This window comes from Lonchura striata, chromosome Z (assembly GCF_046129695.1).
Source record: "Lonchura striata isolate bLonStr1 chromosome Z, bLonStr1.mat, whole genome shotgun sequence".
NCBI lineage: Eukaryota > Metazoa > Chordata > Aves > Passeriformes > Estrildidae > Lonchura > Lonchura striata.
In genome coordinates, this window is record NC_134642.1 from 32,442,389 (window position 1) to 32,457,304 (window position 14,916).

Genomic DNA, 14,916 nt, shown 5'->3' on the forward strand with positions numbered 1-14,916 from the left:
ACTTTCTCCCTTTCCCTGCAAGTTACATGAGTTTGATTAACAGAAGCCTCTAAGTAACTACTGAAATTTGAGCTGCAACTAAAACTGCTGACTGCTCTTGGCATCTATTTAATATTCAAACTCTCCTAATGAAAACCTCATTCTTTCATTTCTCTGTCCAGTTATTTTTATGTATTTATGCCCTTCTGGATATTTCTAGGAAATACTTTTGGTCACAATTGGCCACATGCATTTATTGTTAAAATGCATACTTAGAAATCTATCACCATTAGACCATTCAAATATTTTTTCCTATCAGTTTTCCAGCTGGTGAACAACAGAACTGTTCTAACTAATTTTAACTTCCTGTTTGGTCCAGCTTCTTTTCTATTCTGCCAGTGAAGTCAGAGACTGTTTTATCACATCATTTGTATTCTTGAACTAAGCACAGTTTGTACCTTTTAGGACATCCAATTCTAAATTTCTAGCCATAACAAATAAAGATTGTTTTTTTTGTTTTGTTTTGTTTTTGGTTTTTGGTTTTTTGGGGTTTTTTTTAGCATTTGGGAGCCTTTATATTACTGTATGAGCATCCTAAATCCAAGAAATCCACATTTTTATATGAGAGATTTTTCTACAGATTTAATTTTCCAAAGTAAGTATATGGTATTAACACGAAGGTAAAAATTATGTTTTGCTTTCCTGCTAATTATCCTATGAGTTGCTAAGATGGGAGTTTGTGCATGTCTGCTGTAACAACCTTGTACCATGGAAAACTAATGTTGAAAATTATGAGTAAAGTAGCCTCTTTCAGTACTTTCAAAGATAATAAATGCTTTTCTTCTCAACTTTAATTTGAAGGGTAAAATATTTTGCTCCAGTGATTAATTTTCTTAAACAGAGTTACCAGGGCTCCTTATATCAGTAAAACTTGGTAATTAAAGCAGCCACCTGCTTGCTAATCATAAAGGAATATTCACTTGCCTTTCCCCTATTAAAAACTGGGTGGGATGTAGAGAACAAGGTGAGAACAAACATACCATGTACTTTGTCCTTTTAAAAAATGAAATTATTCTCATGTGGAAAAGTGGTTTAGATTGTCTCAGTCACTGGTGTGCTACTGGGTGTTTTTGTTTTAGGGAACCTGAACCTTTTGTAAAATACCCAGTTTTCATGTCATTCAAACCATGATGTGCCAACACTCTATGTACATCTACTGCATGAATAGCATCACTGCTTTCTGCAGGACTTCTACATAAGCATTATTTTGACAGAATCTATTTAACTAATGAGAATGGAAATTAAAGCAATATGATTAAAAGATCTACTATAGTATGCCTGTCATTCAAGTTGTTTTCCAAGATAATTCTCACTAGACAATTTGTCATATATACTGCTGGATATGCAATTCCAAAGACAATACTAATTCCATTCAAATATGTTTGGATATAGACATACTCATTAGTATTTACATTTTAAATTCCCATTTTGCTGATATCTATTAAGTAACAAATACACCTTTTTGTCAAATTCACCACCAGAGTTTGCTAACTGCTAGTGCGACAAATGCTTGAATTTATCAGGTAGCTACTCTTAGGTTAAGATGTTCAAATTCATTAAATTGCACTGACAGAAGCAATGGATGATAGAACGTTGTACTGAGATTCTCAGGGTCAAAATCTGAGTCCCAGATTGATTATTTTTCATACAAGTTTACAGAAAATTATTCTTGTGACAGGATTTCACTGAAGATAAAGTTGTGCTTCTGTGCATAAGCTCACTTCCATTTTTGGAACCAGACTAATTACCTCACAGCCAACATGACATTTGCTCCATTAAAATACTTTGATCTCTTCCTTCCTATCTTGATGTACAAGTTCCTGCTGACAAGCTTCTTTACGAAGATAACTAACACTGCATTACATATATATTCCAATATGAAACTGAACTTCATTTTAGATGAAAGAAATGTTACAAGACTTGCTAGGAAAATCTCAGCAGCATCATGACTGCTATATAGGCTGGAAGGCATGCCTTAGGACTTGTTTTCTGCTTACATTCTGCTATTTTCAATGTTAATCTCCACTTTATGTAATAAAATTAATGTACATAAGGCTATGCAATGGCCAAAGGAATAATGTGTTTACAGTGAACAGAAAGCCTAATACATAAATTTAAGCTTGGCTTCTCTTTTGATCAAGTTTGTGGGATTTTCAGTGTATACATGAGAAATTTCTTGATTTTTTAAAACTGATTTTGTGTTCAGATCATGAGGTCTTGTTTATAAACTAGAAAGAAAATCACATTTATAAAATAGAATAAACATTTTTCTTTGGATATATAAATACACTGCATCTTCATAATCAGATCTATTAGCTTCATTTAAAACAGAGGGATCTTCTAGCTCTTTTTCTCCAGATGTACATCAGTGCTAAGTAACTAGACTAAACTACATCTGTGAAGTGTTATTATAACTCATGGCTACTTTCAGAAATTCTACTAGCTTTGATCGTGTTGTCTGTCCATGTTTAAATATCCTTCCCATTATTTTCCATTAGCTGAACTGAATCTTCCTTCTTGCAATGAAAGCCAATTACTTTTCCTATCACAGCAGCATCTCTGCAACAACTCTCTAGATTCATAGATTCTATTTTCTTCTCAATCAGCTATACAAGTAATAATTCTCAATCCTTTCCTATTTGTCTCACAGGAAACAATTCTGAAATATCTGCTTGTTCTTGATGTTCTCATTTCAGTCACCCTTCATTTAAAGAAGCATGAAAAGGCAGCATGTCTCAAGAATAAAAAAGAAGAAATAAAAGGTTTTAATTGTTAAGGGGAAAGCACTGCAAAATGTTAAAGATCATATATGATGACAGACGTATGATGAAATCAGTTTCTAGCAGCTCCTGTGTTATATTATTGAGAGGCCTACTTTATCCATCCCTGTAGTGGCTAAAGTAGTCTTTACACTGTGGTTCTCCCTGTCAAAAGGACACTTCAGGATCAAGAGACAGTTGCCAGAAATATCTGTGACTACATGAAAAACAGTCACAATGCTGAAGAGCAGGAAGGGCCAAGCCTGTATCCCTCTTTCCACCCATTACCTATTAAAGTACTAAAATTCGTCAACTTCTAAATGATTAAAAATTAAAAAATTCATATGTAGTAATTTAAATTAAACTTCAGTTGCTATTCAGATGTATTTGATATTGAATCCCAAAGTAAAGAAAGGACTGCCAAAGGAATCAATTTTTTTCTACACTAGATGTATGAGGAAAATGAATTATCCATTGGCAAGGTGTGTTTTGGGCAGGCACAAGGAGAACATTTTACTGACATTCTCCAGATACAGTAACTGAGACTGTCCACAATTAGTTACAAAATTCAGAGCAGTAATTGTAATTTTTTTTACCCCACGCCAGTTTACTAGATGTAAGTTAATCGCTCACCAGCATCCTTACAAATACTGATTTGTTGTTGCTCCTTACCTACTTACCTACTCTCCTAGTTAGTTTAACTACACTCTGGTTTTTTTTGCCTTATTTTTTCACTTGATGCCTCATTTCTATATTTTCTATCTGACTGTCATAGACATGGAGAACTTCCCTTCAACTTCTCCAGGAGTCAGGCATTCCTACCAACACCTTACATTTGTGGAAAAGCCTCCAGGTTAGGATGTCAGGTTGCAATAGGAGACATGGGCGTTGCTTTCACGGGTGCTTAGGGGAACCACCACAGAATCGATTAGAATGGGAAAGAAACCTATGAGTGCATCGAGTCCAACCTGTGACCAAACACCACGACTCAACTAAGTGGACGTGACCATGACACTAAGTGCCACGTCCAGTCTTTCCTCAAACACCCCCAGCGACGGTGACTCAACCTCCCTGGGCAGCCCACTCTAGTGTCTAATCACCCCTTCCGTGAAGAACTTCTTCCTAATGTCCAACTGAATCCCCCTACCCCCGGGGCTGCTTAGCACCATATCCTCTCGTCCTGTCACTGGGAGCCTGGGAGAAGAGGCCAACCCCCACCTGGCCACAGGCTCCTTTCAGGCAGTTGTAGAGAGTGATAAGGTCTCCCGTGAGCCCCCTTTTCCCCAGGATAAACACGCCCAGCTCCCTCAGGTGCTCCTCCCAGGACTCGGCGCTGCAGCCCGTTGCCCTCCTCTGATGTGCTTGGCTGCGGGATAACACAGCCCCGAGAGCCGCCCCGCGCGGCCGCGGCGCGCCTACGCCTTTAAGGGCGGCCCGGCCGCGCCCCCACGTGTGCGATCAGCTGACGGCGCGTCCCGCCCCGGCCCGCCCCTGCCCGCTCCCTCCGCCGCGAGGTGCGGGCGGCAGCGCGGCTCTGACAGCCCGCCGGGGCAGCGCCCGCGCCCCCCGCCCGCCCCCGGCGCGCCCGCCCGGCCCCGCCGCGCCCGCGCCCCGCGCCGCCGGCCCCGCCGCTTCCCCGCGCCGCCGCTGCCCCGCCGGCCCAGCGCTGCTGTCAGCCGGGCGGGCGCCCGCGGCCCCTGCAGAGAGCTCGGCAGCCCGGCGCCCGGCGCCGCTCCGGTACATGGATTACCTGGTAGGTTCCAGGCGGCAGCGGACCGTCGGACATTTTACTGAGCGGCTGGGTCGGTGTGGGGGGCAGCCCGGGGCCGGGGGGCAGCCGGGTCCGGCCGCGCTGCCGCGCCCGGCCCGGCGGGCTGGTAACGGGCGATAAAGCGGCCGAGCCCCGCTCATTTGGCCGCTATTAGGTCGCTGAAGCCGTGACCCGGGTCGCTGTTTTTTTCCTAAATGCTAGAGCTTAGGGCATGCTTCAGTGAACTAAATTGCTGCCGCGGACGGGATCAGCCGAGCGCCCAGGCAGCTGGTATTCGGGGGTAGTGTTTATGGCTTTTTAATGAATATTGGCTTCATTCGTCTGTGAAAGATCGTATCGCGGGCGTGCACCTCAACTGGGATCGTGGCTGGTGTTTGCACTCATCCGCGCACCCTCGGCGGACAAAAACCCTGTGGCGCGGCTGGCTAATGAGCAGGTGGCTTTGTTTTAGTGTGGTACCCGCTTACCTGGTCTTTTCAGCCTAGCAGTGGGGGGGCGTAACGAGCACATCCCATGGCTCTAGTCCGGCTGGCATCCCGTTGCTCCAGTCTTGTTGCTTCGAGTCCTGCACTGTGAACTGGTGCCCGCTCCTTCACCGTGAAGTGCTGCGAAGCGTCAGCTGGGGCAGTGAAGAGCAGGTATCTTCTGGTCATCCCTGCTTGTTGTTGGTGTCAAGTGCGACCAGGAAGTATTTGGAGTCAGAATCTTGACTCTATCATTCATACTTTTTCACTCGGAATGCTCATGGATGTAGGCTTTCAAGAGAGGGTCAACATATGCAACAGAATCTCTGGAGATGCTCTTTATAGTGAGCAGAATATTTGCCTTGCTGAGATGAGAGCTGCATGCAGTGTCTGGCTTTTCATTTTCTGGCAGCTAACTAAACCAGCAATATGTTCAATTAATACTTCACTAATCTTGTGTCTGTGGAGCTAAGATTTATTTTGGTTTATTGAGCCTTGCAACCCCCAAAAATGTTTTAGGCTTGCCTTTCTGAATTTGAATACTACATAGAGACACTAGAATATGAGTTCTGTGTGGCAGAAATGGTAGGCAGACTTCTCTTTAACAACCTAGTTAATGAAATACTGATAATGAACTTGCTGGGTATCAAGTGCAGCCTCATAGTTCCTTGAGAGCCTGGAGCTGTTTCTGAGGTTTTTTTTTTCCCTTTATAAGCTTATGGCCAGATGAAACTGGCCATTCTGTACTTTTTCAAATGCTTGCATGAACCTTTGTGATTGCTACAGGCTGTTGTGTGGAAGGCCAACCACTCTGAGAACAATAAATTTAATAAGCCATGCAAACTAAGAAGATGTTTTTGTATTAACTACAGAGGGGTGGGGATTAAATAGCTCAACTTTTTTTTTTTTCTTCCCCTGACTCTTGTTCTCCAGCAGGTCATTTGCCTCATTTTTGTTGTGTGGCCTTCTTTGGTGTCAGTTCTAAAAAACCCTCATAGATCATGAGGTTCAGGCACCTCAGAAAGTCTGCTGTAACCAAAAAAAAAAAAAAAAGATGGTCAGTTAGGCAACTAGTTGTGTACCCAGTCTGCCCTGGTATAAAGATGGGCCTACTCTTTATCAAGTTACAGTGTAAATATTAATCTATAGCTGTAGAACAATTGTCTCATTATTTCCATAGCAAAAAGAGCTATACATTTTAAGGAATTTTGTGTTTTGTGCATTTATGTTGGGTTCTTGCACGTATATGGGCATGAAAACACAAACAGAAAGTCTCTTTGCTGGTTCCTCATGTTGGGTACCTGTGTTGCGGCCTGCAGCCAGTGAAGTTTTCTCCTGTGCTTGCAGTGTGAAGCAGAGAGCAAAGGATGAGTTGTTTCCTCTTGCAGAAGTGCTGAGACAGAGTATTTGACAGAGTTCTGGTTATCAGTGGGGCTGAGTGAGGGAGTGTAGTGGAAGGAGATGTGGATAGATGAGATCAGGTTTGTTGCTGCATGAACTCAGGGGTCAATGCATCTCCACAAGGAGTCTACCCTCTTCTAGCCAGAAGAGTCTAGCTAGCTCTTCCCAAACTTGCATAGGAAGGTTCTTTTCCTGATTTTAACTGGATAGGACCTACATTGATGGAAATGTCTTTTTTCCATTAAGAAGCAGATACCAAGAAGTAGTGAACATCTGAAGCACCTTCCAATATTATCAGGTTATTGAAAGCATTCAAAACCATTTGGAGCCAGCTTGAGCTATGGCCTGAAACTTTTATGGGCAGATGCCCAGAACCTGCATAGTGCCTTCCTTGTGATCCTTGATTTATGGCTAATGCCCTTTGATAATAAATTGGTATTACAAAAGGATCTTCTGTGAGGCTCTGGTTTGTTTTTGCAGTTTTACATTGTACAAAAAAGTATCACTGGCCTCTGTATCTTTGATAGCTAGAAGAGGCTCTCCAACCTGGTGCCTTTTTTTATTTCTGTGTTGATATAGTTATGATGTTAGGAGTGGTGTGGTGGTTTTTCTTTCTTTTTTTTTTAAATCAACATGGCTAAGCCAAGTCCAACTTCTAAAAAAGAATACATTTTCACCCAGAGGAACCTTTTACTTAAATGTGTTGTTCTGCTTGCATTTAGTTAACTCTTTTCAAACATACTATGTGAACACAGCTGTGTCAACGTAGATTTGTAGGTTTTTGTGACTACGTAATCTAGAGTACTGTCTGCAACCTTCTTCAGCTTCATTCTTGCTACATTATGTCTGGAAGGATTTTAGTGTATTCAGAGACTTGTGTTGGTTGGCCTCTGTTCAGTAGACTATGCTTAATTTAAGAAGTTTTACACCATGATGCATCTTGTGAAAAGCATGGCATGTGACCAGTCTTATAGTTCTTGCTTGGAGAACTTGTGAGAAAACAATAAAAAGGCTTCGGTTTTTCTTATGTGCTGCAATTACAATGCAGATTTTTAAGCTCCTGAGTAGGCTTTCAAAATACACTTCTTCAGTGGAATCCTCTGCACTAGATGAAGTTCCTACATGCTTCTGTTCAGTGTAGCAGCCTGATCTGTGTAGAATTTTTAAATAATGCTTGAGAAAGTGATGTAGAAATTTGAATGTCTCTTCACAAAAGAAAGGTGTTTGTATCTGCCTAAGAGGTTTATAATAAAAAATTAATAAGCTTTTTAATTTTGTATTGTTAGCATTTTTATTATGATAACTTATCTATAAATTATATCCCAAGATACTATGTACTCTCTTAGTTGTAGATAAAAATATTCCTTGGACAGGTATTGAAGAGCATATTCTGACCTGAAATAGAAGATATCTCTTCTTCAATGATCACCTACATCAGCTTTAGTAATTTTTTTTTTTCGATTTTTTTGGTCACTTTTCTGAGGAGTTAAACAGGATCATGGGTTCTGCAATGTCAAGAGAGTGCATGCTCCTAGTGTGCTAGAATCCTTGTTGCTTTGTTGGGGATTGGTTACTTTTAACTATAACAAGTTTGGGTGGGTTCTTGTTGTTCTTTGTACACTTGTTAGCAGATACAAAATATTTTGCTCCAGTATGCATGCACATGAAATCTAAAATTTAGTAAGTGTTTTAGTAAATTCAATTAATTTTTTGAATTTTAGATGAATATGTGAATAGGTCTTGAAGTGTTTTAAGAATTTCTGCTTTGCTTCTGAACAGTTTGTTTGACCTCACATTGTAGATAGTGTTCAAACAAAATCTTGGAGGAAGCTGCATAATCCAAATGGATTAAGTATCCATTTGTATCCAATTGGTATAAGTATCCAAATGGTGTTCTTAAAGTGTTAGGTGATACTAAAAAAAATTAAATGTTTTTGAGCAACTTTTCTTTCTTGGGCTGCTTACTTGTAAGACCTTTCTTTTAAATAGTTAGATTCTTTAATTGGACAGATTATATTCAGAAAGTGGCAATATGGGATAGATCAATATCACTTAGTGATTCTGGTATACTGCAGATCCCGTCTTTCCATTGCTGTTGCCAGTTTCATTGTTTGGTATCTGCAGGTCATAGAAAACATTTTTTCTCACATCACAAATGTGTTAGAGAGGCATATGTTTGAAGGTAAGAGTTTTACCTCACCAAAACTTTGTAAACCTGTAGGTGTTGTCCTTTGAATAAGGAGAAATGGGTTAAGGTCCATACTAGCAAGTCTGTATTTTTCTTCTGAGGCTTATGTGTGACTTGGATACATTGCCTGCAACATGAGCAGCCACGGTCTATGCATAGGGCCAAGTCCTCTTACTGTTTGCTGAACACCCCCCTCATAGGAATTTTGTCTTTTGTCACATAACAATAAGGATTATTTGGGCTCTATGTTGACTGATATATCAGCTATAACCGCCTTGAAAATTTACACATTCTGTAGAGCACAAGGGCTTTTATTTTATTATCCTCCCTTCAGTTTGGGAAGTTGATTGGACACAAGGATAAGGGGTCTGATGGTTGTTTCAAAATAAAGATACAGCTGAATGCAGGAAAGAAAACAACAGCTTTAAGGTGCATGTAACTGTATTAGTGTTTGGATCAGCTGTAAATCTTTTAATTGAAGGAGGTGATGCTTGTGGTTGTAGGTTTGCATTGCAGAATGATCACAGATGACATGCATTTAATACTTTTCAAATGAAACCAGATTGAAAGGTTTACTTCACTAATGGGTTTTACACCACAGGCCTAGATCAGAACTAGCATCTGAAGTATGTAGGAAGAGTACTTGGTCTTCACTTCCAGCTCTTGCTATGTACTATGACACCTGTTGATCTGCAGTGTGCTTCTCCTGAATTCTTCAGTCAGACATCCAAGCTTCAAGGCAACATGCTGATGAATTTCACAAAAGGTTAGAAATGCAAGCTTTTAGTAAGTGAGAATAACTGCATTTGGTAAGGACAGAATATTCCTTCTAATACCACATGCTGATCAACATTTTTGGCTTGTTGTCAGTATCATCATCTCATGTTTTTTAATTCTGCCAGCTTGTGATGTTTATTCTTTTAAATGGAGTTCTGAAGTTTTGTGATTGTATGAGGATATTAGCTCTCCATTAATAAAATAAGCATTTTTAGTTTAGTTTAAAACCACAAATGTGTGCCCAAAGAACTGTAAAGCCCTAAGAAAAAAAACCCACAACAATATTTAAAATCTTGTGCTTCTTTGTGTTTTGGCTCTCTCTTTTGTGCTGCTCTGCAGTATGTTGGTTTTGGTGTTTTTCACTGTGTTTGCAGGATAATTTTCTGAAGGGCGAACTGTCTGACTGTGACTATATAAAAGTCCATGTGGACATAAGTAGGGTATTTGTAATCTAATAAAAGATGGCTCATCTCATGCCAGAGCTCTTCAACCTACAGAATTTATTTTTTCTCTCTGATAACCTGGTAAGATGACTAAATTAATTGCCAATGAGTGTGTAAGTTCCTTCTGAGGAAGAGACACAAATCAGGAAATGTAGCTGACAAGTGCTCTTATGCTAGATGCAGTCCTGCCCTACAGCTTTGCGCTTAGAAGAACAAAAAGTAGGAAGAGCATGAATCATTGATGCTCTGCTGTATGTTTTGGTGGAGCAAGAGAAGAGAAATTTGTTCACAGGACCCACATTAGCTTTTGGCATTGGAGAGTCTGAGTAAGCAAGATGACATCCAAAATCCACTAGGAGCTGTTGATATGGGGGAAGTAAGTTTGCAGATTTCTTTTTTTTTATTATGACTTGGAGCTTTTGTATGGAAGAAACATCTGTTTTCCACATTTTATTAGCTTTTACAACAGTAATTGCTTAGTCTTCCTTGATATGATTTTTGACACTAATAGAGGTGAAAAACTTAAAAACAATTAAAAATGAAGTAATAATTTTGTAATCTGTAATACAAATTTTATGATAAATACAAATGAGCATTGAGAGGACAACTCTGGCAGTGAATATGAGGGAAAAGTGAATGCAGAGATTACAAGGGAATTTCATATTTGTGTTTAGTTACATATGCTTTGGATGGGCTGATGCAGGGACAAATATTTAGAATGCATGTTGAACCCAGGAAAAAAAATCTAGTACCTCTTTTGATATTCGTAACAAAATGGCAGATGAAATTCAGTGTTGACACATGCAAAATTGCATATATTTTTAGAAGAAGTCACATGGCAGTACAGATGCATGGATAGGCCCTAAAATACCATCAGTACTCAGGAAAGGGAATGAGGCTCCTTCTTTAAAATGTCATCTCAACTCAGGCGTCTGTCAACAAATTTAGAGGATTAAGAAAGAAAAAGAGGGAAAGATCTCATTTTTACACTGTTGAAATGTAAGCATGCTGCATTTCTGCTTGCATCATCTCAGGAAGAGTATTGAAAAACTAAAGAAAATGCAGAGAAGGATGATGTGGTAATTGAAGAAAAGCAATTTCTTCCAAACAAGCAGAGATAAGTAGTTACAGTCCTTCAGTCTGAAGAAAAGATAGCTGACTGGTATGAGGAGGTAATATACTAGATATCTTTGAAATCAGAAAGAGATTAGGCAATAAGCAATTTTTCCCGTATAGAAGAACTCAAAATTATAATCTAGGAACTGTGTTTTCATGTGAGTGTAGGTGATTTCTCTCTTTTACAATAATGTTAGGGATGTGAAAATGAGTAGACCAGGAATTTGTACAGTGTCTTCAAAGACAGGTCCATTGTGGGTGGTATTAAACGTGATGTTCAGATATGATAGTAGGAAATCCTGAAGTTGTGATTACTGGAACACAAGGATAGGTCCATGGGGTATGATTCGCTGGATATCCTGATGCTTTGCTGTGGACTAAAGACATCCATTATTCCTCTCATTGAGGAGGAATCTAGAGTCAGTTTTGGAACAGGAAATTGCAGTTGGAAAATTAAGATATTCTGAGTGGTGTCCAGGAGTGCTGTCTGATGTAATCAGAATTGTGTTGAGTGCATAGGAGGTGAGACATTTTAATTCAGAGGTATTGATGAAGATACTTAATCTGCTCCAGGATCATGTAGCTAACAGATTCCTTCTGCTTGGAAGTACTGCCTTGATGTATGAAGAAAGACTATTGACTTTCTGACATCTGTATTTTAACAAATGTATAACTTCTTATGTAGGGCTCACAACACTGAGTGAACCTGAAACTGTATAGACAACCTGTGTAGAGAGATGATGCACTCTACAATGAGTGATCTCTTTTCCTAGTACTTTCTTCTTGCCTAGAAACTTGCATAATTTCAGGTTTCAGCAAGACTGGAGAAAAGGTCCAGAATTATTGAGAAATGTCTATCCTGTTCTTGCAGCTATTAATTTTCTACTGGCTAATCAGTATCTTTCACTGCCTGAGCCACTGCAGTCCTGGAAACAGTCATGGAAAACTGTTCTACTGAGAATATTGCTAAAAGAGAGGAGAGCATTGTTCTCTGATGCATCCACTTGATTACTTTTTATGATGACAAGAGAGTTCTTGGATCTAGTCCTATTTCCTGTTCGCATATCATTGCTTTTCCATCAACATGAAGTTTTTTCTAGTCTCTAAACTGAGATTTATTTTTCTAATGATTAGGTACAAGAAGATTGGTATTTTAGAAATCTAATTATTCAGCATTAAAGGTGAATATGAAAATATTTTCTGTGTCTTTTATCCTTGAGAACAGTATTAAAAAGAATTTGGGTGTTTAAATTAGAAATGTTATTAATAGACTGTACTAGAGGGCTGTGACATCTTGTGCAGAAAGGGGAGCCTTGGAGTTACTAGTTGGAGTTCAATACACAAGGTTAGCAAACAGCAGTTCTGATCAAAGTTCCTGCTACCTTTACTGTAGTATTGTTGTGTGTACTTTTTGGCTACCCACGTGTTCCTTACAACACATAAGCACTGGGTATTTGTTTCAGGCTTCATATTTAAAGGTACCTTAAAACCTGCATATTTTATACACTTGTATTACTAATTTTTTGTAATTTTATACACTGAAAAATATGCAGATAAGTGTAGAGGTGGAAAAATTTTGCCTGGAAGATCCAGCAATTCCAAGTGGTTACTGGATTGTATCACTTCATTATAAATGAGCAGAAGTGTGCCTTGATCTTAAGTGTATTGAAGAAACTTATCACCAGAAAAAAAAACTTCTAATATCTTCCTTTCTTGTTTTACTTTCTGTTTTTGTGGTCTTGGAGCTGTATTCAATGCTGTGATTTATTTAGGTTTATGTCAGAGTGAGCTGAGGTCGAGGTGAACATTTCTGCTGGGTGGCAGAATTGACTGGCTCCTGCAGTTCTGTCAGGTGTTGAGCCTTTTGATTTTTTCGTGAGAACTTGATTAGGATCAATCTCTCCTTTTGCCCACCAAGGTTCTTGAGGCTAATGCTTTCAACTCAGTGCTTGAAGTCATCAGTTGCAGAACATGCTCTAATTAATCTTTTCAAAATCTGGTCTCTTGTAAATATTATGAGTAGGGATTTAATACTGTATTTGCTGACAAAATAGATATTTAAAACAATGGCTTAGTGAGTTGCAGACTCTGTGCCTGTGTCAGAGCTGAATGAGATTTTTTTAAAACACCAAGTACTGAAATTGCTTTTTACTGATATTTGTACTGATAGCTGAATACTTGAAAAAATGGACAGAGCTTGTTGTGAATGTTGAACAGCTGCAGGGCAGACATCTTTCTAAGTCACTATAAACAGCCGCATTTTTACAAGGTATGATTAAAATAACAAAGTCTTGGGTGAATAGGAAAGTTAGCCATAAGTTTGCTTTCCAGTAGGAGAAATTATTTAATGTTTGTGAGATGACCCTTTGCCCAGGCAGAAGAGTGCTTTTTGGCAGAGATGCATGCATATATTGTTTGACATATTTGATCTGATGACTCAGTTTTTTGGTTTAGACATGTGAAATCACATCTGTAAAGAATTAGTCTTTGTAGAATTGTGTCAAACAAGGTATCTTTCATAGTATTTGTAGGTATATTTTTACATTTTTTTCTTTTATTTTCATGCTTACCGTGTAAAATCCTTTCAGAAAGCAACAATAAACTGTAAGTAAATTACTGTGTAATTTTTCCAACAATCATTTTGTTGCCCAATTGTATGGTCCCAAGTGAGTTGCACAACCAAAGTAATGAAAGATTACAAGTATCAAGAGTAAACTCGCCATTGCAGCAACAGATTATCAACTATATCTTAATTCAAAGTGTTCACACTAATAGTCTGAAGGCTAGTATCACTAAACTTTTAATTATTTAAAGCAATTCTTGTCAGTTTTTCAAGGATTAAACTGAAATACTTCTGGGGAGGGAATGTAAATTTTCAGAAGAAAGGGTAAGTGAATGTAATAGATATTAATAGTAGTGTTGGATTTAATGACCATTTTTACCACAATAGAATATAGTTTATAAGCATTATCTTGGAGGCTTGAAGAAGGGATTATCTTAATATTTCACTGGGAAATGCATAAGGGAAATATTAATCAGTACTGTATGTGACAGAATTCATGCTGTGTAATAATAAAAACAGCCAGTGGTTTTGGACTGTTAACAGTAGCAAACCAAACAATGGTTAAGTAAGGTAATATGGGATGTAGGTTGTTTTTTCTGCTGAAGCAAAGGTCTACAGGGGCTTGCTGGAGAATTTGAACTGCAGCTTAGTTCTCCCAGTAATGCATAGCCTGGAAGTAGTGAACAAAAAATAAGAAAAAGAAAACAGTTCATAATGCTGTGCTTGTCTAGAATAAAAGCGAACTGTGTACATGGAGAAGCTATAATGGTTTGCTGCTGCTGCATGTTCACTTCTCTTGCAAGCTGAAATAATAATTTACTTTGTACATAAACTTGTGTCTGCCAGCAACATAGGTTCTGCCAGGATACTGAAAATGCAAATCATTCAGTGTATCATCTGGTGTTTAAGTATGGGCTTAAATTGCCACAGACCAAGGTTAAACATTAGGAAACTTTCTAGTAGAAAGGGTAATGAAGCACTGGACTAAATTGCTTGGGGAAGTCATCTATCCCTGGAACCTTTGGAACAAGGTCTGCAAATACTGTCAAGAGGGGTATAGTTTATGATCCCGCCCCACCACTTTGTGTAACTCTAGGATTACTTGAAGTCAGTTCCTATTTCTTTGTCAATTTTTTCTGTCTGGGAGAAGCTCAGAGCACAAGAGATAGACTTGGATGTTTGGTCTTAAAGCTGAAAAAAAAATCTCCTTAAACTGAAGAGATGTTTCAAGTCAGCATCTCCTTGTCATTAATAGCATGCTAGATTACCTCCAGGAAGAAATGAAAATCAATTGTGCTGAAGTTTGTTTTCAGGTTTTTGTGCTGTGCTTTTTGACTTTCAGACATTTCAGTGAAATACTGTTTGTTTAAAATTTAGATATAACAGTTAACAGCA

The 14,916-nt window shown here is 38.9% G+C and overlaps 1 protein-coding gene across 3 annotated transcripts in view; it reads left to right on the plus strand.

Annotated features, from left to right (window-relative positions):
- Positions 1-4,443: 4,443 nt before the first annotated feature.
- Positions 4,444-14,916, plus strand: part of ARL15 (ARF like GTPase 15) — a 222,090-nt gene continuing 211,617 nt past the window's right edge. Inside the window, exons 1-2 of one of the 3 annotated variants that reach the window (XM_021553870.2) lie at positions 4,496-4,551; positions 13,547-13,562. Coding sequence is in view for 1 of the 3 variants with exons in the window: in XM_021553872.2 (XP_021409547.2) it covers positions 4,540-4,551 (12 nt within the window). In the remaining 2 variants the exon portion in view is untranslated. Of the gene's footprint in view, positions 4,552-13,546; positions 13,563-14,916 lie in introns of all 3 variants that reach the window. The other 2 variants (XM_021553872.2, XM_021553871.2) reach the window with 2 other exon arrangements.